The sequence below is a fragment of the Olea europaea genome, chromosome 23 (assembly GCF_002742605.1).
Source record: "Olea europaea var. sylvestris chromosome 23, O_europaea_v1, whole genome shotgun sequence".
In the NCBI taxonomy this organism is placed as follows: Eukaryota; Viridiplantae; Streptophyta; class Magnoliopsida; order Lamiales; family Oleaceae; genus Olea; species Olea europaea.
The window spans coordinates 4,885,877-4,910,144 of NC_036259.1; the positions used below are offsets into that span (position 1 = coordinate 4,885,877).

The 24,268-nt window shown below is 35.1% G+C and overlaps 1 protein-coding gene and 1 pseudogene across 1 annotated transcript; one reads left to right on the forward strand and one right to left on the reverse strand.

Annotated features, from left to right (window-relative positions):
* Positions 1-244: 244 nt before the first annotated feature.
* Positions 245-11,068, reverse strand: LOC111372167 (pre-mRNA-processing-splicing factor 8A). Its single transcript, XM_022994366.1, has 23 exons — positions 10,701-11,068; positions 9,710-10,193; positions 8,829-9,619; positions 8,598-8,683; positions 8,319-8,501; positions 7,876-8,190; positions 7,437-7,741; positions 6,881-7,335; positions 6,619-6,745; positions 6,259-6,500; positions 6,036-6,159; positions 5,759-5,948; positions 5,559-5,666; positions 4,438-4,691; positions 3,326-3,942; positions 3,147-3,253; positions 2,754-3,008; positions 2,194-2,667; positions 1,859-2,020; positions 1,557-1,754; positions 1,166-1,444; positions 811-1,053; positions 245-724 (listed from the first exon to the last, which is right to left on the reverse strand). Exons 2-23 carry the CDS (start codon positions 9,775-9,777, stop codon positions 533-535), a joined length of 5,775 nt encoding a protein of 1,924 aa, XP_022850134.1. The 5' UTR covers positions 9,778-10,193; positions 10,701-11,068; the 3' UTR covers positions 245-532.
* A 3,666-nt stretch (positions 11,069-14,734) lies between these two features.
* LOC111371951 lies at positions 14,735-15,155 on the forward strand (annotated as a pseudogene).
* The last annotated feature ends 9,113 nt before the right edge of the window (positions 15,156-24,268 follow it).

Genomic DNA, 24,268 nt, shown 5'->3' on the forward strand with positions numbered 1-24,268 from the left:
TTTTTTATTTTATATTTGATGCCTAAAAGTGATGAAATCTAATTTTTTGACAAGAAAAAGACCTCTCTCAACTCCGAGGGACAATTCATTGGTTAGGCATTGGATTTGCTCCACAATGGTCATCAGTTTGAGTCCCCTCAAGGCTACTGAGATGAGTACCCGACCGTACACTTCAGAATCCTGTAGGATTAGTTGAGGTGCGCGTAAGTTGATCCGCACATTCACAGTCTTTAAAAAGAAAAAAGAAAAAAAAAGACCTCTCTTGCTCCACCGCTTTATACAAGGTGGAGAATATATGAACACCAGTTTTTTCCTCAAAACATCTAAAAATTGTTACAAGGATGGATTGAAGAAAGTCAGAATCTATTGGTGAATACAGTAGAAGAGTGAACCAAGATTAGGAGTAGGACTAGGACTAGGACTAGCACTAGCACTTTATATTACATGGAGTACACCGTGTATATATAGGAGAAGGCACACCTTTGCACAGAAGTTCAAGTGAAAGTATCTTCGCTGACCTTTGCACAGAATTTCAAGTGAAGGTATCTTCGCGGTCTCCTTCAGCAGTTTCAGCTTCCTCCAAATTGCTAAACTCCAAGAAATGTGTTGGCCTGTGATCTTCGTGATAGTATTCCCGAGGTGCCCCAAGTTTCACTCCATACTTCATGCCAGCGGTGTGTTTCACTCCCATAAAATTATAGTTCCAGGGACCATTATCAGGTATCTGCAAGTCAAAATAGACAATATATAGTATGCACTAGAAGAGATGTCACAGAAGAAAAACATAGTTGAAAGAAAATAAAAGTTTACCATATAAAAACCGAGGAAACGGTCACTCAAAAGCATCTGAACTTTCTCGTAGTAGGTTGGCAGGTAACCATGGGGATTGCTTCCAGCATCTGTGTTGTTTTTACCCCATTCATATCCTGATGGGGTCAGCTTATATGCAGTTAAAGAGCAGGAACCCGGGGTAAAACTGCAGGTCAAAACTATGCATTTCTCTCCATCCCATTGTTTGTTGTTTGCCAGGATCTGAGCATGAGCGGCTAGATCCTGCATTTGGCATTTTTTATAGGTTCGTTCAGCATCAAACAGTAACAAAAGGAACAAGGTCGAGCAGGCCAAGTTAAAGGGAGAGAATGTATAACACAAAAAAAATGAAAACCTGTGGAGACAGCTGAGGAAGTTCATTCGGCTGTGTATGCATCCATCCTAAAGGCTCCAAGTCATTCAAGAAGTCGTGGTCAGGTAGAGATGATGGAAGATGAACCTGCTGATGAGTTCCCCACTGTGGTGGCATCGCAATACAACGGATCTCCTTGACTTGGGGATTGTCTGGAGGGCTTATGCCATAAATATATCCGGCAATTTGAGTACGCAGATCAGCAATGCATATAAATTTCTTCAAAATGTTCTTGGGCATGATGTATGTATATCCCGTTTCCTGCACAAATTAGAACAGAAAAATCTCAACAAAACCATTTTTGGGAGAACTTCATTTGCAAAAATACAAGAATTCATCCTCCAAGCAACTATAGTGTAAATCCAAACAGTACCTTGATGTCTTCAGAGGTCACATATATGTGATTAACCCTAAGGTGGAGATTTGTGGCAGATATTGCTCTAACACGCCAATCAGTTTTAGACCCATATGCTGCTTGCTCATATGGACTTGTTGTAGTAACAATCAACTCATCTCCATGGACATTTGTGGTCCTTGTAGTGACTGCTGTGAGCTGACTAGCCTCCTTTGCCTGAGAGAATATTAAGTCGTCAAAAATTAGTAAGCATATCGGTCAAGGGAAGACATCACACTGACAAATAAAACTTCACAAAATAGAAAGATGAGGAAAACTACCTGTTTCTCTATCTCGGCTATTTGTTGTCGTTGCTGCGATGGCGGAGTAATCTCAGCCCCAAGGATTATATCACGAATTTCTGATTGTGTCAAAGCGGACGTGTTGACATTGTTTTTCTTGGCATAATCAGAAAGTATCAGATCTCTAAGGGCAACCTCAACCTGCATCACATTACAAAAATAAGAAACAACCAAAAAAAAAAAAAGGAAGACCAAATCACACTGCATATACACACTGAGAAAATGTATACGTGCACCAAGTAGATATCTTTTCTTTTTCTTTTTTTTTTTAACTCAAACTATTACCATCATGCAACATTGTTAGACCAACTTACCTTCATCCACTGTTCATCTGATAGAGATGGCCAGATGTGATGGGGCTCAGTGACAATTGTCTTGTCAGGCTTCAGCAACATCTTAGCCTTCTCATTGTTCACATGAAGAGCTCGCAAGATCAAGATAAGTCTAGAGAATGCTGTGTAGGATGAAATACTCTTCAACCAATCATCATATATATTAAACAAAACCATTTGTGGTTCCGTGGCCTTCAGAATCAGATCACCAAATTTCTCTATCTTCAAGCAAGCCTGAAAAGGTAACTGGAGTTCACTTCCCTTGATCACAATATTTGGAAAATCAAGCAAGTGGACCTCTAGGGGATCCAACATTCCTTTACGTGTCACAATGATTTGCTTTGGCTGTTCTTCGACCGGCAATGACCGCACAAGAGCAGCCACTTCTTCTGCTGTTTTCCACTTTGCCAGCTGGCCAAGTCGCTTTTGCCCAGCCCAAACACTTGTGTGAATGACCTGTAAGACATGTAGATAGACTTATTAAAGAATAAATCTCAAAAACTGAAAAGGTGATAGATTATCAGCAGGTGATAGATGCAAACCTTCAGAAAAAGCTGACCCGTCCTAGGGTTAAATATAAAAATGGCACCATTAATGGGTTTTGTCGTGAGATTTCCTTCAAATGTCTTGTGTATTGTGACACGGTACACATTTGTGTCATCAACAAACCAGATAATCTGATTGCTGAATATCTCCCCATAGTTCTGAGACGATAAATAAGGCTCTGTAGGTTCTGAAGAATACAACTGCAGCCCTTTCCTTATACGTTCTCTCAGGACATACAATGCTGGATTTGACTGCACACAAAAAATAATAATAATAATAAATGATATATTAGTTGATCCTCATTTTTATCAGAGGAACAATTAAACACTGCATAATTACTAATGAACGAACCCTAAAAACCCCTAAAGTTATAATAGATATTTAAGTACCTTCATGATCTTATTCATAGCCTGGGCAAGCAGTGGTTTTGACCCAGGGAACCAGTTTCCGAATGCAGAATGCAGATTATAAGCAAGATCAAGTCCAATCATGACCCCTACATGCAGAATAAACTAGGTTAATTAAGAATAAATTAAGCATCAGAAAGAGACATATCTCACTGATATACCAGTTGGTGACGGATAGATAGACATGTTATCAGTTGTATAATCCATGAACTTTGCCCGGGTGTAACGCTCAATATCATGGGAGTCATAATCACCCCAGCGAAGCTGGACATCTATCCAGTATTTATTGCTAGCCTTTTGGTCAAACACATCCTTGGACTCGGCTACAAGACTGGGCTTTGACATAGGCCATCTATGGGCAGCAAAGAGAAGAATATCAGCACACGAGCTGTTCATTTTGTAACTCTTCCTTGGATGGATTGTTTCTTTCTGAACAGTCTCAATTTCTAATGCATCCAGCTCTTGATCCAAAACCTGGCAAAGATCCATGACCACACTCTCATGAATCTTCTGCCACAAGTGAGCACGGAATATCTGAATCAGAGATATCTTTAGGGTAGGTATCTTTCCGTGCATAAATATCCCCGTTAGATCCAGCTGCACCTGGAAACCAACATATACATTTGCTCGATTTATAGTGGGTGACCACCAAAGAGTAAATCTTCGATTGGGAATTTGATTGAGCCCAGATCTTTGAGCATTTGTCAATTTCTTATACTTCATAGACTCCTCGAAACCTGAAGCCTTTTCCCAGAAAAGACCTTCCCAAGTAGGGAAGCTGAAACATCAAAGAAAACAAGCTCCATAAACAACCCCACAATTTTTTTCAAGAGATTGAATTTATCAATTTTTGAAGTTCCAAAAAACAGAAATATTTTCACCATGAAATACAACTGATCCAACTCCCAAAGGCCAAAGCAAAGTGAAGCCCAAAAGTAGGTTTCCAATATTTATGCCTATGTTTGGCTCATGTTTATAAAGTGTTCATAAAAACTCAAGCCACCTTTTACCCACAAGCACTACCCACTTATATCCACCACTCATTTCTATCTATTTATAATTTAAATGCTTAATGGAAATGCTGAAGTTATTTGCTCTACCAAACTATCAGAGCAATTTGCATCACAGAATAAAATCTATGGTAACCATAACGATGGGAACTTTCTGTAATATATGTTGGAGCATGATTGCAAAGCCAGGAAAATTATATTTGAATAGAACAAGGAATACATAGATAAACCATTCTCTACTATGCTGGGCAAGAGAAACTTACTATGTTCCTTTGAACAGTGTATGCTCAAGAATTCCTTCAACTCCCCCAAGTGCTTGAATAACATCAGTTCGATAGTTATTCAAGTTCCACAACTTCCCATCATGCCTCTGGTGCGTCCACCAGAATGGATTTTGTTTCAGAACTTGATATTGTTTAAAATCTGTTCGTACCCTCCATCCTTTGTCATATGCAAGAGTGTGGCGGTCCTTCTGAAACAAGGTATTGATCCGAGGTATCCCACGATCCCATGAATCCTGAAAATCAAATAGAAATATTTAAGATGGACAACTTTAGTAGATCGAAGTAAGACAATGTTCAAGGGCACAAAGAAACTTCTGATTAAAAGGCATCAAAAAATAAAATTAACCAACCAATGTAGCAAAACCACCCTCTCCCTAGAACATTGGGCAAGGTAAGAGAGGGGGGAAAAAACCCATCCCAACAAGCCAAAGAAAAAGAAAAAGAAAAAGAGCATGAGAACAACTAAAGTCTTATTTACAAGTGGGGTCAACAACACAATATGAGTACCTTTTATTCGCTCCATTCATTCAAGTAGAAGTGATATATGTATCAAAAGGTCCAAGGATTATCAAATATTTTACAGCTACACCAGGTAATGTTAATAATTTTATACTACTGTTCTAACCTACAGTATTGGGATTGTTTGCTTTTGTGAAAGGAAATTTATTTTATTTTAAGCGCAGACATGCTCTGGCTATCTAAGATGATCTTTCCATTATTTATCCTCATTTAAAGTAAACTTCACTCATTGGATAAAAAGTGAAAAAGGAAAAAAGAATTCTAGAGGACATAAAATGGATAAAATCATGATAATAAAATAAAAAATTGCACTTGAAGCAAAAGCTCTCTCCTGAAATTCCAAAGTTTCAACGCCATTTTGCATCTAGGCTTCATGTGAATGGAAGTTTATTTTGGTCTCAGCAAAATACATGCCACTATCTAATGCCATTTCCTTAGTTTAACCTCATTGTAACATCTCGATATTGGATAAAAACAAAAAAATGAGGGAGAAAAAAAAATAATAAATAAATAAATCCCAGGGAATGAAAAAAAGATACGATGGGAAACAAAACAAAAATTGGATCTACTGTGAAACTTACTTCCAAATCTTCCAGAGTTAAACGCCTATTTTGTGCCTGGGCTTCTTGCCTTTTCAATGCATATTCAGCCCAAACACGTTGTGAATCAATGAACTCACTCTCCCATGGCTGTCACAAAGTCAAAAGCAAAATAAAGATTAAAAACAATTATATGAAAATAATGCAAAAGGCAAAAATGAAATCCTGGTAGTGACTGGTACCTGTATGTAACGATACAGATTTGGAATCAGCTGGTCCTCCTCGTGACTCATTCCACTCCTAAAATGAGTTATGCCAACATCTGTCTGTTTACTATACCGGAGATCACTCTGGGGAATCAATATATGACCCATTGACAACATTCCAAGTCCTCCAATTTCCTTCGGGGTGTAAAAGATAACGGGAGGGAACCTGAAAGCAGAGCGAGTTTAAGGATGTCTTGTGAACAAAAGGAGAAGTGGAATATGACCCATAACGGATTAAAAAAAGGTACATTACCTGCTAGGCATCTTCGAGTTCAATCCAATCTTAATACGGGTCTGTATTTTATTTTCACATTTTACCAGCAGATCCAACAGTTCTTGTGTATGAACAGTTGCTTCCCGGAAATATGTCATGAGGCCTGCAGAAGTAAATTAAAACTCTTCAGCTAAAGAACACTCAAAGTTAAAGCAACAACATTGAACATGGGTATTAGGAGGCAAAGAAATTAAATAATTACCTATCAGTGCTGTATTCCATTTGTTAACAATCTTTGTGAATGTAGTCGAGCCTGAGGACATTAGAATCTGTCTTGCACGATTCTCAAACACCTTCATATGTTCATCATCTACCCGTAAGAAAGCAACTGCCGTACGTTCTTTTGTCTGTTCATTCTGCAGATTCCAAACTCCATCTCTGGTATTGCTGAAAGCCTCTTGAGTCATTCTAATCTTGGGCAGTATACGAACTTCGAATCCACACCTGAACATTAGGTGGTTGGAAACTAATGTTAAACATGAGCATGTGTACTATGTACATTATGTGAATGTAAGTACAGATTAAAAAGTAAAAGCACAGAGGAAGAACAAGTTACACATACATGCTAAAAAGTAAGTTCGGATTGTCTTTGCTGTAGACAGATACAAAGCTGTTCTCCCATTCAAGAGTGGTAATGCTTCTAGGAAGACGGTTCTTCATATCCCAGAAAACACTTCTACCAAGGTTTACTGAAATACAGAAATTTGACAAATAACAATTACATACTGTTAAACATCAGGCTAACCGTCAGTTGAGAAAACAAATTGAGAAGAATTTATTATATATCATGGTGTTTGATAAAATAAAGAAAGATTTTGCCGTACCATCGTGCTTCATAAGTCTCATCCTGGCGTCTCTTGGCCAGCATTTCTTGTTGTTATAACCAACCATATTTTCATTGTTAGGATCAGGATGCTCAGTGAGATACCGCTGGATAAGGTCCCTAGCTTCTTCATGTGTGAAACGGAATAATATATGCACCTTGTCAATGTATCTGGAGTATAAACGAATTGGATGTCTTGTTTCTACTCTAGTATCATGATAAGTAATGAACTCGTTTGGCATCTGGGGTGGACCAGCAATTTCACTTGCTCGAGTCAAACCAAGCAGCAAAAGATCAAGGACGAGTCCATAGTACTGCACTACGAAAGAAGCAAACTGAAGACCACGTATGAGACCATAAGAGTTTGTGTGGCTCATGTCCTTGTAAGACAATACAACGTTGTTCTTAGCAGTGACATAATCAGCAATATTATGGTCAAGAACCAGTCGCAGAAGCCTGCAGAAACATCAGGTTAAATCAACACAAGGTTAGACTATAGCATTTATATCTTGTCAAATGAATGTGAAATTAACGTACAATATGAGTGAAAGACTCACCTGTTAAGCATGGTCAGATCAATCTTTTCAAAAAATTTCTCAAATTTGGTCTGAAGCATCACCACACACTGTCCTTCACTAGTGTCCCAAATGTCTTGTAAGTTGTTGATTCCCTGACACCATTTATAGACCAACAGTGGGGGTGGCTCTGAATCTGCAGGCTTAATCCAATTTGGGAAGAGGTGACGTTTGTCACCCTCATACCATAGATACTGGTCGAGATATGCATCAGTGATCTTCTCAAGAGGTTCAATCTCATAAACTGGAATTAAATAACTGTACAAGTCCATGAACTCAATGCCGACCTGCAAAATGCTCCATTATTAGCACAAGATCTCACAAATAATAAAAATAACAATGAAATTGTGCAAAAATCTTCACCTTTCAACAAAAACCATTATCATAAAATAAATAGAAAAGAATGTCTTTCTCAACTTACTTCCTTGAAGGCACGCTGTGTAAGCAAATGACGTTTAATACGAGACAAAGCCTCATGTGGATTATCATAAGCCTGCTCAATAAGACCCAACTCTTCTCTTTGTAGCTGGTTTAACCTAACAGCCACACTATAAGATTCCTTTAACCTCTCAAGAGCAAGGATGAGAAGTTTTGTATCATGCTTGTATGACAATGGAGGAAATGGAATAGGAGAGAATTTTCTAGATTCCAACCAATGCACAGTGGTTGTGTATATAGCCACAGCTTCTTCTGGAGTGACATATGGACCATCTTTTAAGTAGTTGTGTTGGCGTTCCTGTGAAGGAGAGTGGGGAACAATAATTAGCAGTGGCCCAAGAGAAAATTGTCTGTAAAGGGCCAGAAACAGAAAATGTTTCCAGATTTCAATTATGTTTTCTACTGGACATTAAAATATGTATTCACCTGTTCAGCCTTCAACCAAAGGCGGGTCAATCGTCCAAGATTCTTTCGACAAGCTGTCTTGTCCACTGTTGCTCCTCTCCTGATACGCTCACGGTTATAATGAGCAACATTTGTCCACCAATCAGCTTTTGACTTGACATATCGCAGAATCATGTTCTCAATTGGAACAGGCAAACCGGGTACCTGAGGATTCCAAGAATCAACTTAAATATAGAAAAGATAAATATGGAGTATTGCATCATGAAACTAGTAAAAAGCAACAATCTAAAGCTGCAGCACCTTCCAAGGAATATTTGCTTTCCAACAGCGCCATGCTTCGCTCAGATGCTGCAAGATAGTTCTCGCCTTATTTTGCTTAATACCCTCTGCAGATTTAAACAACAATAAAAATTCAAAATATCTATAAAAGGATGAGTTGTAGTATTGATCATTTACTTCATTTTCTTTTTTCTTTTTTCTTTTTTTTATTAGGGGTGGGATTGTAACAAAGCATCTTCAGAGGATGATTACCTGGCATAGCATCAAGAACATCGTGCATAACAGCAGCACGAAGCTCCAAATCGAAGTGGCTTTCAACACGCTGCTTCGTCACTGTTTTGGCAACTCCTTTAGAATGCCGTCCCTCAAATTGTCTGGCAAGTAAATTTCCCAACCACCTTTCCAAGAGGGGTACTATTCCACGAAGAAAAAACAACCACACCCTCCACATAGGTGCCCAGAAACCACATCCCGGTCCTTTCCCAACCGGTCCAGTATTAAATCGGTAATAAATCAAGTGCTTCAAGTCTTTACACATTCGAATCTGCCGCATAAGCCTATATTTGTAACGGTACATACCCGTCAACTGGCCAACGTGTGAGAAGATATATTGCAACCCGTCGGCCAATTGAAATGCGTCGACATTTCCCAGCCGGAACTGGATATTTGCATCAACTACGAGCTTTGTCAAACGCAGAATTTCACGACAGAGATGAAAAGCATTACCGAACCGTGATTTTTTACGTTCCTTAGTGGTGAGGGTCTTCACAGGCTTTAGGTTGAAATTGTAATCAAGGTGGAGGTAGTTCAGATTCTTCCTGTGGATCAACAGATTCAGCATATTGTACCCTTGCTTGCAAACTTGTAGACCAGCCTCAGCCCAATCAAGTTCTGTGGTCTGAAAAAACTTTGTAGCTTGGAGAGACCTAAACAGGTGCTTCTTCTTTTGAGCCTTAGGTGGTCTGTGATGCAGCTCATTTAACACAAAACATTTCAGCAGTTTCTGGTAACTGACTCGGACTTTGACAGGATATGAAGGAGGACTACAAAGAACATACCCATGAAAAGGTTAGGCAAAATTAGATGTCCATGAAAATTGGACATATTTGAACAAAAATGTGAACTTTTCATACCAGTGCTCCTTGAACCAGTCTGATACAAGGGGTATATCTTCAGCACGCCGCATCCGACCAGATCTCATGTTGAAGGGGCGTGGGGCAAACAAAAGTGAAATTCCCGCAGCAGTAGTGTCTGTGTAAATTGGAGTGCTGGTTAGTAACGGTTCAACCCCCTCAGGCAACTGAAAATCTTCATCATCCTCTTCATTAATCTTCTTCTCCCTCTAATCCCTATTGGTACTTGTTATGGGGTGAATTAGAGGGTCATAATAGAAAGCAGGAAGATCAGGATCCTCAGTTTTGATATACATGACCATTGGAGTGTGATATACACTAAGCTTCACTTTCCTGGGTCTATTATTATACAGATGAGGGAATGCTATCCTGTATTCCGTCCTGAGAGGCGAGCGGATGATAAGCTTGTTAATGTCATTAAATTCATTCCAGTCCTCATCTCCCTTCTCCATGTCACGATACAAAGGTTCAAACTTTGGACCACCTGCAAAAGAATTGTCTTCAGAAAATACACACAGTAGAGCAAACAAAGCACAAATGCATCACAATAAAAGCATTTCCAATACAGAAGTAAATTGATCAGAAGCTATGTAAGAACTTTAATGCATGTCCATGATGAAATAAAGATATATACACCAAGGGTACACAGACACAAGCACAAGTTCATATCTACATGACCATAATTGTTTCCTATGAAGTATGAAGCAATCCAAAATACAAACATAGCATTTAACATACAAGTTATGCACGTGTTCAGTGCTTTAACCTCAAGAAAATGAATCCATGTTGAACAAAAAAAAGTAATGGCAATCAATCAAATTGGAGATGCGTATCCCAAATATAAAGATATTAAGTATGAAGCACATCCATAATATAAAGATATATACACCATGGGCACACAAACACAAGCACAATTTCATATCTATGTGATCATAATTGTGTCCTATGAAGTATGAAGCAATCCAAAATACAGATTTAGCATTGAACATACCAGGTATGCACATGTTCAGTGCTTTAGCTGTAAAAAATGACTCCATGTCAAACAAGTAAAAGTAATTGCGATCAATCAAATCAGAAAGCAGCTGTCCAGCAAGCCGATGAAGAGTTGCCATAATCGGAAGTGAAAGATGCCATTTCCGGTAGCTGGGACCATTTATAAGCTTTGTTTTCACAAGAGGCTTATGGTCATAGAACCACGTATGAACAGCTGAATCTTCTTCCTCATCCAACTCCAGTTGAATTGGCTCCAAAGGATCCACATCCAGAAGATTATCAGCATAATCTAGTGGTGGTTCTTCATCATCAAAAGGAGGAAAACGCATTCTTTTAAAATGTCGTCGATCTCTCTTCTCTCTTCGCATCATGATCCACATAGAACCCCACTGCAATACAGAGAGGTAATGTCATGAGAAAGAAATGGAGCAACACTTGAGACCCAAAAATATACAGCAAAAAGAGGTGTGCAGCAATAGAAGCATACTTGAGCCAGATAGATGGGTTCGACAACCCATGGAATTTCATTTACAAATGTAATAGCACCGGTAATATGGTAGAGAATCTTCACTTCACGGACCTATTCGAGATACACCATAGGAAGTTAATACTAACGTCAAACAATGGCTGAAATGATCCACCTCAGAAAATCATTCATGTGAATTTTCAATGACCACAGAAATGATCAAACACACAAGTACCTGTTCCCATGGCATGGGCATGTTTTCAAGGAGCTTGTAAACAGCATGTGGAACAAACTTAAGAGCTCCTAGATAGACACGCTTATCATGACGAAATTTCTTTGATGACATGTCACCATGATCCCTGCCATAAGGCAATAATCAAATTCATTATACAACTGCCAAAAGTATAAAGAAAATGGCAACGGACACTTATTTTCTTTCTAAGGTAAGGAAAATAAGTTAATTCACCACATCCACACTCTAAAATATGTAGTAGCTACTACAATAAGGTTCTAAGAATTTTATAACTATATGTGTTCATTCTAAATAAATAGGTACTCCGCTCGCCAAATTAATAGATTCTATTATTATGATTAGAATTGAATAACCTAAAAAATTTCTGCTAGCTATCTAAGGCGTAAACATCCATTTAACCATCTCTAACAGTGTCTTTGACAAAAGCCGAATCCAAACTGATAGAAGATTTGGAAAATGTGTGCTTAAACAAGAGGATAAAGTTGATTAAGATGATGCAGAACCAGGGTAGAGGCGACAATCAAGGATGAGATATCCGTAGGTAGCTCCACAAACCAAAAATGTTGATAGCATACAAGATCCAAATTGATAGATAATGTATATATGATTCTATGCATAAATCGTCCACACTAAACCAACCTCCTCCAACTCCAAAGATAGGTAAAGGAAATGTTTGTCAGGGTATTAGAAAACTTTCCATAGGTGACTACTGGCCAAAGATGGAGGAACAGATTTCAGGGTATGTGAGAGCTTGTCATCTCGCCAGTCAGCAACTGCATGAGGCTGACTACAACAGACCAGGAGGTTACAATTCCTGCATTCCCCTTCCAATCTCCGGGAGCAAATGTAGGATGGATAGCTTTTCTGAGTCTGACCTAGCAACCCCTGTCCTTCTCCTTAGTTTATAAACTATCATAATCATGGGACATCTACTAACATGGGAAGCATTTATCCACATATCCTCAGTGCTTCCACCAAGCAACTAATTTTCTATTACCTCTTGCCCAATTTAAGAGGAGCTCAATTCACTTGAAAGCTTATCTAGCACCTTTAAGAAGGTAAACACTACCATCTCACTAAATTTCTCATCTTCAATTCAAATTACCCCACATCATATATTCGCCAAGAAGCTATTAATCCAGAATTGGAACCCTAAAAAACCACCACGGAGCTCGAGAAAAGAGCTGAATATAACTATTGTGAAGCATCAAGAGCCTAGAAAACTTACCGAATGATTTTCCGGACGTGCTCGGGAGGCATATCCTCCTTCTGCGTCTCCACAAATCCAAACTTCCTCTTATCGCTATACCGCTTCGAGTTCAGTTGCATCCATTTCCTGGCTCTCTCGTCGAGTTGGGCCTCAGTCGGCAGAACAGTGTACGAAGGAGTAATCGAAGGCGGGGGACCAGGCGGAGCTACAACGCTAGTCCCCGGTGCCATAATCGGAGGCGCTCCTGCTCCGCTGCTCCCGCCCGTGCCCGGTGGCGCCGGGTTACTGTTGTGGTTCCACATCTCCTGTCCGTTGTTATACATTTTTACATGTATCTACATCTACAGAAACCTTGACTATTTTTGATAGTTAAGGAGATTTACGAGGGTTTTACCAGTGAGCGCTAACACCTAACAGAGAAACAAGGAATTACGAGATTTTCCAGCAGTGTCTCGCGTTTATAGGTTAAAGGCGTATAATTGAACCGACTCCGAAATGACGGTCATTTCTCTAAATCCGTCTTATTTTTATATATATTTTTTTTATTTTTAAAAACAATTTCATTAAAATAAAATTTAAATAATTTCTACAATTCATCTTAAACTCCTATGATTTGCCATTTGGTCCATTCCATTTTTGATGATTTTCAAAACATGGAATAACTAATAGTTTGGGGACTTAATTTAACTACTAAAAATTTTTCAAACATAATATGATTAAAAAAGTTTTTATATAAAAAAAATTAGAAAACTTTTAATTTGTTATTTTCGATTTTGCATAACACTTAGAACATCTGACTTTTTTGAAAATATATGTTAACTTACAACATGAGTAAAAAAACTACTAAAAATATTCAAAACAAGATAAATGAACATTTAAAAAAAAATATTTCAATAAACTCTTTAAAAGTAAAAAATACTAAGAGCTTGAAAGGTTATTATTTAAACAAAAATATAAATTCTCAAATTGTAGAGAAAATAAAATTTTTGTTAAAATAAATTCTAAAAATAAAATAAGAATTTTGAAAAATAAAATTTAAAATTCTAAAAAAAGTAAAAATTCTAAAATAATCAAATTTTAAAAAATTCTAGAAAAATAAAAATTGTAAAAAAAATAGTCAAAGTTCTTAATGGTATTTTAACTAAAAATTCTTAAAAAATATATTTTGATGAACACAGAAAGAAATTATTAGTCCAAGTCATTAATTTTTAGGGAAAATGCAGCGGTACCAAACTTTTCGTTTATTAGTAGACTTTATCCAAACCTTCATTTTGTGTCGGAGAAGGTCTCAAACCTTTCATAAATATGCAGTCGAAGTCCAGATGGATGGAATCCATCCATTTCACCGTTAGTTGACCAAAGAACTGACTTTGACTCCAATTTTGACCATATTAGTAAGGGCAAATAGTAACTTGCATATTATCCCATTAATTAAATAAGTTAAATAGATAAATCATAAATAAATAAATGAAAGAAAGAAAATGTGGGCATCATCTTCTTCTCCCCCCCCCCCCCCCCCCCCCCCCCCCCCCCCCCCCCAACAATCCAAATTGCAACAGGCCATCGTCAGTGGTGCCGTCCGCCATCCACCGGCCACAATCATCCCCCACTCCAACCTTCTTTCTCCAACTCAACACCACACCTCCACTCTCGCTTCCACCTCCACCTCCATCCCACCCAAAAGCCTGATTCTTGTCCATTTTTCCCTTTTAAAAGAGAAAGTTTAATGTTTTTCTATAAAGCCAAATGTTTTCTTGATTTTTCTAATATCAGTTTATTGTAGAGATTGTTGTTTCCTGTTGCTCTGATTATTTTAGTTCGGATTCTTTTTGTTTTTGTGATGGGAATAATTTGCAGGAAAACCTTATTTATTGGGAAAAAGATTGTTGATAATCCTGTTGTTTATAATAATTTGTGTGTACTGTGTTGTGTTGTGTGAGATTTTTATTTTTAAAATTCATTTTAGCTATATCTAAAAACTAGTAACTGGGTGTATTTTTCCATAAATATTTGTTCATAGATTAATCTACTTGTTTTCTGTCAATGCTAAATTTTTCGGCTCGATTGCTCTCTGTAAATTAAAAATATTGTCGTTATGGTTAATCTTATAAAATATACGTTGCAGGTGATGAACTTCTATCGGACTCATTTCCCTACAAGGAAATCCAAAATGGTGTTCTCTGGGAGGTCGAGAGCAAGGTTAGATCTTTCCATCCTCACAAAAACTCAATATTATGTATATCGACTCACTAAACCTTTTGTAATCTTCTTTCCTTACAAACTGTTTGGGTGGCTTCCTGTATCACATCTCATTCAGAAGATTTAAAATTATAATTTTCTCCTCTGAATCGCAGTGGGTTGTTTAGGGAGCAGTCAATGTGGACATTGGTGCAAACACTTCTGTTGAAGGTTGTGATGAGGACGAGGGTGTTGACGACAAAGCTGTAAAGGTGGTCGACATTGTTGACACGTTTAGGCTCCAGGTTAGTCTGGTGCATAGTTAAGTGTATTATTTAAGTAGTCGCCTCTGCGTTCTGGAATTTGGATAACAGGTTCATTTTCCGGGACGGTGGTTTGGGATGGGATGGGGTGGTTGAAGAAGACAACCCTTTTTTTAATTTTTTTCTTAGATTTTTTATTTTTTATTTTTTGATTTTTTCTTGATTTTTTATTTTTTTTTCAATTTATTTAATATGGTAATTATCAAGTTACTATTTTGCCCTTACTAATATGGTCAAAATTGGAGTCAAAATCAGTTCTTTGGTCAACTAACGGTGAAATGGATGGATTCTATCCATCTGGACTTCGGCTGCATATTTATGAAAGGTTTGGGACCTTCGCTGGCACAAAATAAAGGTTTGGGCAAAGTCTGCTAACAAACGAAAGGTTTGGTACCTCGGTTGCAATTTTTCCTTATTTTTTATTTTCTATGTTTTGTTGAACTTATTTATTTGTTTGTTTTTACTCTACTTTTATAATAGGGAAAAATGGTAGGATTCACAAACTTTAAACTGTATAATTAGATAATATTGAGGGATAATTGCTGCAGTAGTCCCAAACCTTTCACTTTTTGCAGATTTTACATCAACTTTCACTTTGTGTCATCCAAAGTCTCAAAATCTTTCATTTTATTGTAGCACTAGAACAAATGGATAGGATTATTAGTTGACTAAGAAAATGAAAATTTCATCAAATTGAAAAGAATAAAATGGTAACTTTGAATTTTATACATAAAATAAATTAAAAAATAAAAACTGAAAGAACTAAAAAAACCACTGAACCATCGGCCACGGACTTGCATGACATCCACATTTCCAGGACCGACCACGAGCCCACACACTACCTGACCTTGAGGTCCCACCAATGATATTTTGAAACTATGGTACGTCACACAAAACGTTTATCAATAAAAACAATAGTGAAATTTGATAAAGGCTGAAATGCCCATGAAATGTGGTGGCGGCATCGAGAGTTGATGATGGTTGTTTGAGATTAAGGCCTTATTTGATCTATATTTAGACAGTAATTTGACATCATTTCAATTGCATATTTTTTAATAAAATAATATTACACGTAAACTCAAAAATTTTCCTTATTTTTTAACTCTAAATTTTTCATCAATACACTATTAAAAAAATGCATTCTTATCTCTATTTTATTGAAGAATATACAGTTGATATAATGTCAAATCAATAATTCATAACAATCCCATTTCCTTTGAGTATACAGAGAGTCAGAGACCCAGCGTCTTTCCCAGTCCATTTCCACCCACAAACTACGAGGGATGTATTCTTGAGACTTTTAATGACTCTCTAAGAAGTGTATCCAATCAAGACTTTTATAAACTTTTAAAAAGTCTCTAAAAGTTACAGTGTATTCAATTAAAATTTTCTGGTAGTCTCTATAAGTTTTAGGCCATTCAAATTTTAATGACTTCTAGAAACTTTTATAAAAGTTTCTGGAGTACTAACTTTTAAATAGAAAGTACTCATATAAAATTTTAAAATTTGTCTCTCATTAATCACGAGATTTTGTGAGACTTTAACAAACAAAAAAAAAAAGGTTTCTTTCTTTCTTTCTTTCCTTTCCTTTAACCTTCTATGGACATGTATGATTAAAATTTATTTTTTATATTGATTATATTCCATTTATATTTCTTTCTATCTCTTGTTATTTATCTCCATTTCCTATAAAAAAATTAAATTGATTCTTGTAGCTTTTTTTTTTCTTTTCTTATTCATTTATATGTGTGTGTGTGAAGAAGAATGAGAAGAAAAAGGTGAATTGTGGGAACTAACATCTCGTATGTGAAAATTTCACATCAAATCCATGTGAATTTTATTTCAAATGAAAGTTTTCAAAAATCCTTCGAATTCCAAAAAAAATCTATAAAAACTTTAAAATGAAAATCTATAGAAGTCTACGAAAGACTTCCATTAATTCCATACAAATCTATAAAAGATTCACGAAATCTATAAAAGTCATCACTTAAAAAAAGTTCATCAAAGTCTTCAAAAGTCCCAATTCAATACACCCTCCTAACATGGAATAACTAATAGTTTGGGAACTTAACTACTAAAAAATTTTCAAACATAATATAATTAAAAAAAGGTTTTATATAAAAAAAAATTTAGAAAGCTTTTAATTTGTTATTTTCGATTTATACATTTGACATTTTTTAAAAATACATTTTTGAAAATAATGTTAACTTAAAAAAATATTCAAAACAAGATAAATGAACATTTAAATAAAATACTATTTCAATAAATTTTTAAAATAAAAAATACTAAAAGCTTGAAGGTTTATTTAAGAAAATATATAAATTCTTAAATTCTAGAGAAAATAAAATTTTTGATAAAATAAATTCTAAAATTCTAAAAAATAAAATAAGAATTTTGAAAAATAAATTTTAAAATTCTAAAAATAAGTAAAAATTCTAAAATAATTAAATTTTAAAAAATTCTAGAAAAATAAAAACTGTAAAGAAAAAGAGTCAAAGTTCTTGATGGTAATTTAACTAAAAATTCTTAAAAAATATATTTTGATGAGCACGGAAAGAAATTATTAGTCCGAGTCATTAATTTTTATTTTTTAATTTTCTATGTTTTGTTGAACTTATTTATTTGTTTGTTTTTACTTTACTTTTATAATAGGGAAAAATGGTAGGGTTCACAAACTTTAAAATGTATAATTTGATAATATTAAGGGATAATTGCAGTAGTAGTCCCAAACCTTTCATTTTTCACAAAATTTACCTCAACTTTCACTTTGTATCGTCCAAAGTTTCAAATCTTTTATCTTGTTGTAACACAAGGACAAATGGATAGGATCAATAGTTGACTAAGAAAATGAAAATTTGACCAAATTGAAAAGAATCAAATGGTAACTTTGAAATTTATTCGTAAATAAATTAAAAAATCAACAATGAAAGAAAATATAAGTCATATTTTTGCCCATCCCACCCCAACAGATATAAACTAGAAAAACCACCGAACCATCGACCACCGACCTGCATGACACCCACATTTCCAGGATCGACCACTAGCCCACCACTACCTGACCGTGAGGTCCCACCAGTTATATTTTGAAACCATGGTTTGTCACACAAAACGTTTCTCAATTAAAACAATAGCGAAAATTGATAAAGGCTGAAATGTAATGAAATGTGATGGCGGCATCAAGAGTTGACGATGGCTGTTTGAGATTAAGCCATTGTTTGAGCTACATTATTTCATAAGAATGCATTTTTTAATAATGTATTGATGAAAAATATGTGATTAAAAAATAAGAAAATATTTTGAACTGACATTTAATATTATGTCATTAATAAGTGCATAGTTAAAATGACGTCAAATCACTATTTAAGAGTATGGGTCAAACAGGCTTAACATTCGCAACAATCCCATTTCCATCGAGTACACAGAGAATCAGAGACCCAGCGTCTTCCCCAGCCCATTTCCACCCACAAACTAAAAATTAACACCAAAACACTACCGCATCACCGTCGTCCACTACCCTCGAACACTGGAAACCGTCACCATCGTCGCCGCACCCAAAACCATCTCTACACAAATTTCCACCTAAATCAACCCATCGCTTTTTCACCAATTGCAACCTGTTTTTTTCTTCACCAAAATCAACTCAGTTTAGTGAATTATTAATCAATTAGAATCTCAGAACCTAATTGATGGGGACTTTAAATCTTTCTAACAATGAATTTTCTTGAAATCATTATCTTTGTGGGTTTCCGTTGAACGGCCAATGTACAATCCTAGAAGCTCAAAATCCAAGAATTTTCAACGATCCCGTAAATCCAGAGAATATAAGGGTTTCTTCAAATGGGTTTTGGGAAGGTAAAAAGGTAGCAGGTGAGTCACTCACAATTTCAGCGGTTGCTGATTTTTCTATGGTGACTGGGATATTGTTTGTTTTAGTATGGATGTCCAGGAGAAATTGGAAAATATGTTCTTGTGGACGAATGGTTTGATTTGGAATTAGAGGATTTGTCGAGGCATCTACTTATGTTGTTGGGAATGAAGTTTTGATATTCGGCCAGAATGCTGAAAAATGTGGGGTTAAGATTGACGGTGGGGTGGAATGGGGATATAGACGATGATGAAGATTCGGATGCGGAGGGGATGTGAGGAGAGTAGTTAGGGTGACAAATCATCTTTTCTTTTCTTTTTTTGTAATTAAATGAAACTAATTGTTAAAATTGAAAAAAGATTTAGGACTATGTATGACATAAAGTGAAAATTGAGATAAAGTCTGCTAAAATGAGAAATGGTTGGAATCGCTGTTGCAATTATCCCTAATATTAACTTAAAATTGTTCTATATTTTATTGAATTATCAAATTTCATGGAATAAAATATCATAAAACAATATCGTATTTTCCAAATTTCTATTTTGAGAAAAAGATCTTTAGAATGAAAATCATATGTGTTTTCAGCAATTTTAAAATAAACCATCAAAATAGAAAACTAGAAACAAGCTCAAACCTCAAATGTAAAATTGAAACACAAATCAAAAGACCCTTAGTTGGGGCTAGGAACCCAACTAGCCCCTACCTCTTTCCTCCATTAGTTACAACTCGAGAATTTAAAAGGAAACACTCCTCATCTTAGCCCTTGATTCTTTGATTGAAGAAAAAGTCCAAGAGAGTCTTAAAGGGGAGGAGAATAGAAAAGGAGATTGATTACACCCATCCTTCATATTGTCCTGTCCCTTACATAGAGATCCATTAATTGGAAGCAAGGGAATATACGACGATTCAATCATGCATTCAAGCTTTACACTTGACGAAATAATGCTTATACGGTAGAATAGAGGAATGAGAACCCCTTCAATTATAACGTCAACAATGAAAGGAGTAAATTGCACCAAAGGAACAAAGGTTTCAACCTTTTAAAAAATATATTTGTGTGGTCCCAAACCTTTCTTTTTGTGCTTGAAGTCCGAAACATTTATGCAATGCTAGGTTTCATGATGGTTTACGCCCAAAAAATTAGGAATGAACATTTATTAAATCCGTTTAAAGAAGGGCAAAATGGCATTTCCCATATTATTTTATTTTAAAAAAAAAGTAGGATAAGAATTAAAAATGGAAAAAAAATTAAAAAGACAATGATCCTCTTTTTATGCCCTCAATTCACCACCACTTCCATCCCCTCATGCGCATTCCCCCTTTGGCACCATCCACTTTCCTACCCCTACTCTATAGCCATCGTCCCTTAAAACTAGATATTTAGCCCCCATTTGGTCTCTATTAAATTCTATTTCATTTTTCTCTTTTTATTTTCAACTACACAATCTTCCATTAAATAATATTATAAGTAAATCAAAAAATTTTCTTTTTTGAACACTCATTTTTCAAAAAAATACCATTTCACCAATTTCATTTCAAAAAATGGGGGCCAAACGGGGGTTTAATCTAATTTCTGGCAAAACTAGAGTTCCTAACTCAATGCAATTAATTCATAAATAAATGAAATCTTGACTGAAAGCCATGGTTAACGTTTGATCCTACAAATTAAAATTCTATGTGCCATTGTAAGAAGAACATTGCCCCTTCGGGATTATCATTTTCTTATTTAGCCCTTGTTTAGTTTAGCTAAAAATTAGGTTTTTAGTAGATTTTGGTAAAAGATTATGCAATTGTAATTGAAAACTTGATAAAAATAGTGACTCGCATGAAATATGTGGTTAAAACTATTTATTCACTTGGATTTAAAATTTTATTTACTTTTTTAACTAAACAAATCGGGCTAAAAAAAAAAAAATTGTAAATCCCAAAGTAAAAGAAAGAGGAAGAAATAAAACATTACTGGGGTGGGGATGGGTAGATATAAGGTGGATGTGGAGATGGCGATAGTTGTGCCCGATACAAGTGGGAGAAGAATGACCATTTTATTTTTTCTTCCAGTTTTAATTTTTTTCTTCGTTTTTTAATACTGTTTTCATTATGTTAAATAAGATAATATGGAGAGAACACTTTGCTCTTTTTTTAAGTTAGTGTCACTTCAGAATTTTTTTGGTCAATTAACGATTGTTTAGAAGGAAACAATTTGTGGGAGCTAGCACTGTATTTATTAATTTAAAGATTTGGGACATTGGACACAAAACTGAAAGGTTTGAAATTCTACGATAATGTTTTGAAATGTTTGGAATCTCTAGTGGAATTTACAATGAAAATTGTGAATGAGATTTAGACCCAATCTAGTACAGCTACTCTTCCCAAAAATTTTGATTTTTTATTATGTGAATATGAGTCTAAAAGCTCACGAATAGTTAACCAAAAGGGGAGTGAATTGGTTTTTAAAACTTTTTCGAAAATTAATCCAAATTTAAGTAAGTTGAGATTGAATAAAACAATCAAATAAAAACGCATAAGTATGAAAGCAATAAGTAAAAAGGGAGAGAGTATACAAACGATATGATTGTGGATGTTTGATCCCAACCAATGATCTACGTCCTCTGCTACCAAACTTTATGTCATGATCAAGGCATTTTCGCTAAATCTAATTGACTTATAGTGCAATCCAAATCCTTATAATGCTTTCGGTGACTTACAAACAAACAATGAATATCAATCCTTGTGCAATATCGAGCTTTCGGGGACCTCAATATGACTCACAAATCTAAAGAGAAATTATTTTACAATTTGAAACTTTTTTCTTAATAAATAATATAATCAAAATTAAGTACAAAGAGAGAAATATGTTAACAATTCAATAAATAGCAATGAATAAAGTTCAAGTGTTTGGTTTTTCAAAAAAAAAAAAAAAAAAAAATTGATGAGAAGAATGATTTTCAAAAGTTGATTCAATCAAAAGTTTTTTAAAGTAAATGAATTGATAAAGATAAATAAGATGTATAATATAATTTACCTCAAGAGTATCTCACTTAAATACTCTCAAAACTGTTTTAATGAATACAAAGTTAAACGGTATTTATAGTAGTCAAAACGTCAAAGTTTATGACTAACTGAACAACTCATTCAGACAGTCACATCCTGAACTGGATAATCAAACCAGTCGTTGTGCATTAGAATTCAGAATGGTTAAAAAAGTTATCATTGGACGAACTGGATATCCGCTCTGTTCACCCGAACATCCGCTTGATTTTATCGGATTATTCTTTTTTGATTGATTTAAAAAACGTAGGTTTTTGAAAGACCTTTTTTTCACTTTATTTTTCCATGCAAGTGAAATTGTAAAAAAGTTTGGATATCAAGTTGAAATATTTACCTTTAAAATAATTTTTATTCAAGTGTTTTTATAAAATAATTTTTCTAAGCATAAAAATTCATTCTTTGAGCTTTTAACAATTCATTACTAATGATTAAAGCATTTTCCCTTTACACATGAATTCAAAATATCTAAATCTAATATCTTCAATGTTTGACTATGGAAATTCTTTGTCTTTGAATGATTTGACATGAATACTTAGCTTCCGTCTTGATTTTTATTGATCATCCAATGTGAATCTTTTGGTAGTAATATTTTTGCCTTCAATTGATCAACTTTGCAACTATAACTATGAAGATACGAATTCAATTGCTAAAAATAAAAACAATGTTTGTTATAATCAAAACATAAAATCAACCATCGATCAACAGAGTCCATTTTTAATTTTTAGATCAACGTTGCAGGATTTCTCTGAAAAGAGAAAGCAAACTTCAAAACAAATTTATCACTTTTTATGAATATATCCATTTTGCCCTTTAATGTAAATAAAAAGAGGCTGGTTTGATACATTTATTTGGAAGGGACATTTTGGTCCTTTGAACGTGTTTGTAGAGGGTAAAGTTGGGAACTTGGATGAAATGTATGTCACTTAGCTTACTCAAACATTTTTTTTTTTTTTTTTTTTTTACCTTAATTTTTAATTTCAAATGACTAACATCTATCTAGCAACATTTGATAAAAAAATTATAAAATAGCTGTACCAAACAACGGCTTAAGTTGTTCAAAAATATAAAAAAGAACGAAACTCTTCAAATCATTGATTCACACGCGGCCTTGCTTGGTAAACAAATATATCAAAATGTCTCCCATCAATAAAGCAAGGACTTTCCGGGCCTTCTCCAATGATAAGAAGCTTTAGTTCAAATAGATAAGTTTCAAAGAAAAAGTCCCTTAGACAAGGAAAACTGCCAGGGCGCAGTTACAGTTACAGGGCTGATTTGGCAGTCCTTGATTGGGTGTCTTTCCTCTTTTTTTTTTTTTTCAACTTCCAATGGGAAATTGCCATGTGTTATCCAGGAAAAAAATCTATCATTGAAGCTATTTGTGTTATCTGGAAAAACTGTTTGTATAGCATGGTTGAAGTATCAATGTGCCAAGTCAAGGGTGAGTATTAGAAAAAATAGAAATGAAACTTCTATCAATGGTAAATAAGACAACCAATGATAATGTGCCATGCTAATTGAGTAAGAACGATTACCTTGATATACAATAAAGTGTGAAATATAGCTCCTATTTGATGGGGATTAGAATCAGATTTTTAATAGATTTTGATAAAAATTAATGAAATATATTGTTAAAAAGTTGTGGATCCATGAAATATATGGGTAAAATTAATTAGTTACTTTGATTTCGATTAAAATTTTAATTCATACCAAACAGGACATAATATGAGTCTCCTAATCATAGTCCTCAATGTACAATAATAATAATACTGTGTTTACCATTTAATGAGTGAGTCAATCCTCAATTTATTGAAAGCTTAATGAAACTAGGGTATTTGATGCTGATTTTGATGAATTTTAGTTTAATTATGTTAGTTTTGTTAGTTGGGTAAAACTCAAGGCAAATTGGTTGAATTCGACTAAAGGAGTGGAAAAAGGGCTAAAATATACTTAATACAAAGTTCAAAGACCAAATTACAAACTTCCAATAGTTGATTAATATCGATGGTAGGAGAATGCTTGACTCAATTGCGTGCAAATGAAATTTGAATGAAGAAATTAAATGAAAAAATAACTTAAATATGCCATGGAAAAGTCTAGGGACCATTCACAAAATTGGTCGCATAGTTGGAACAGCCACGCACATGGGACATGCGCACTAGCCGATGGGACGAATCTCGAGAGGAAAAGGTCGATGCGGTGCAAGCGCACGAGTATAATTTTGGA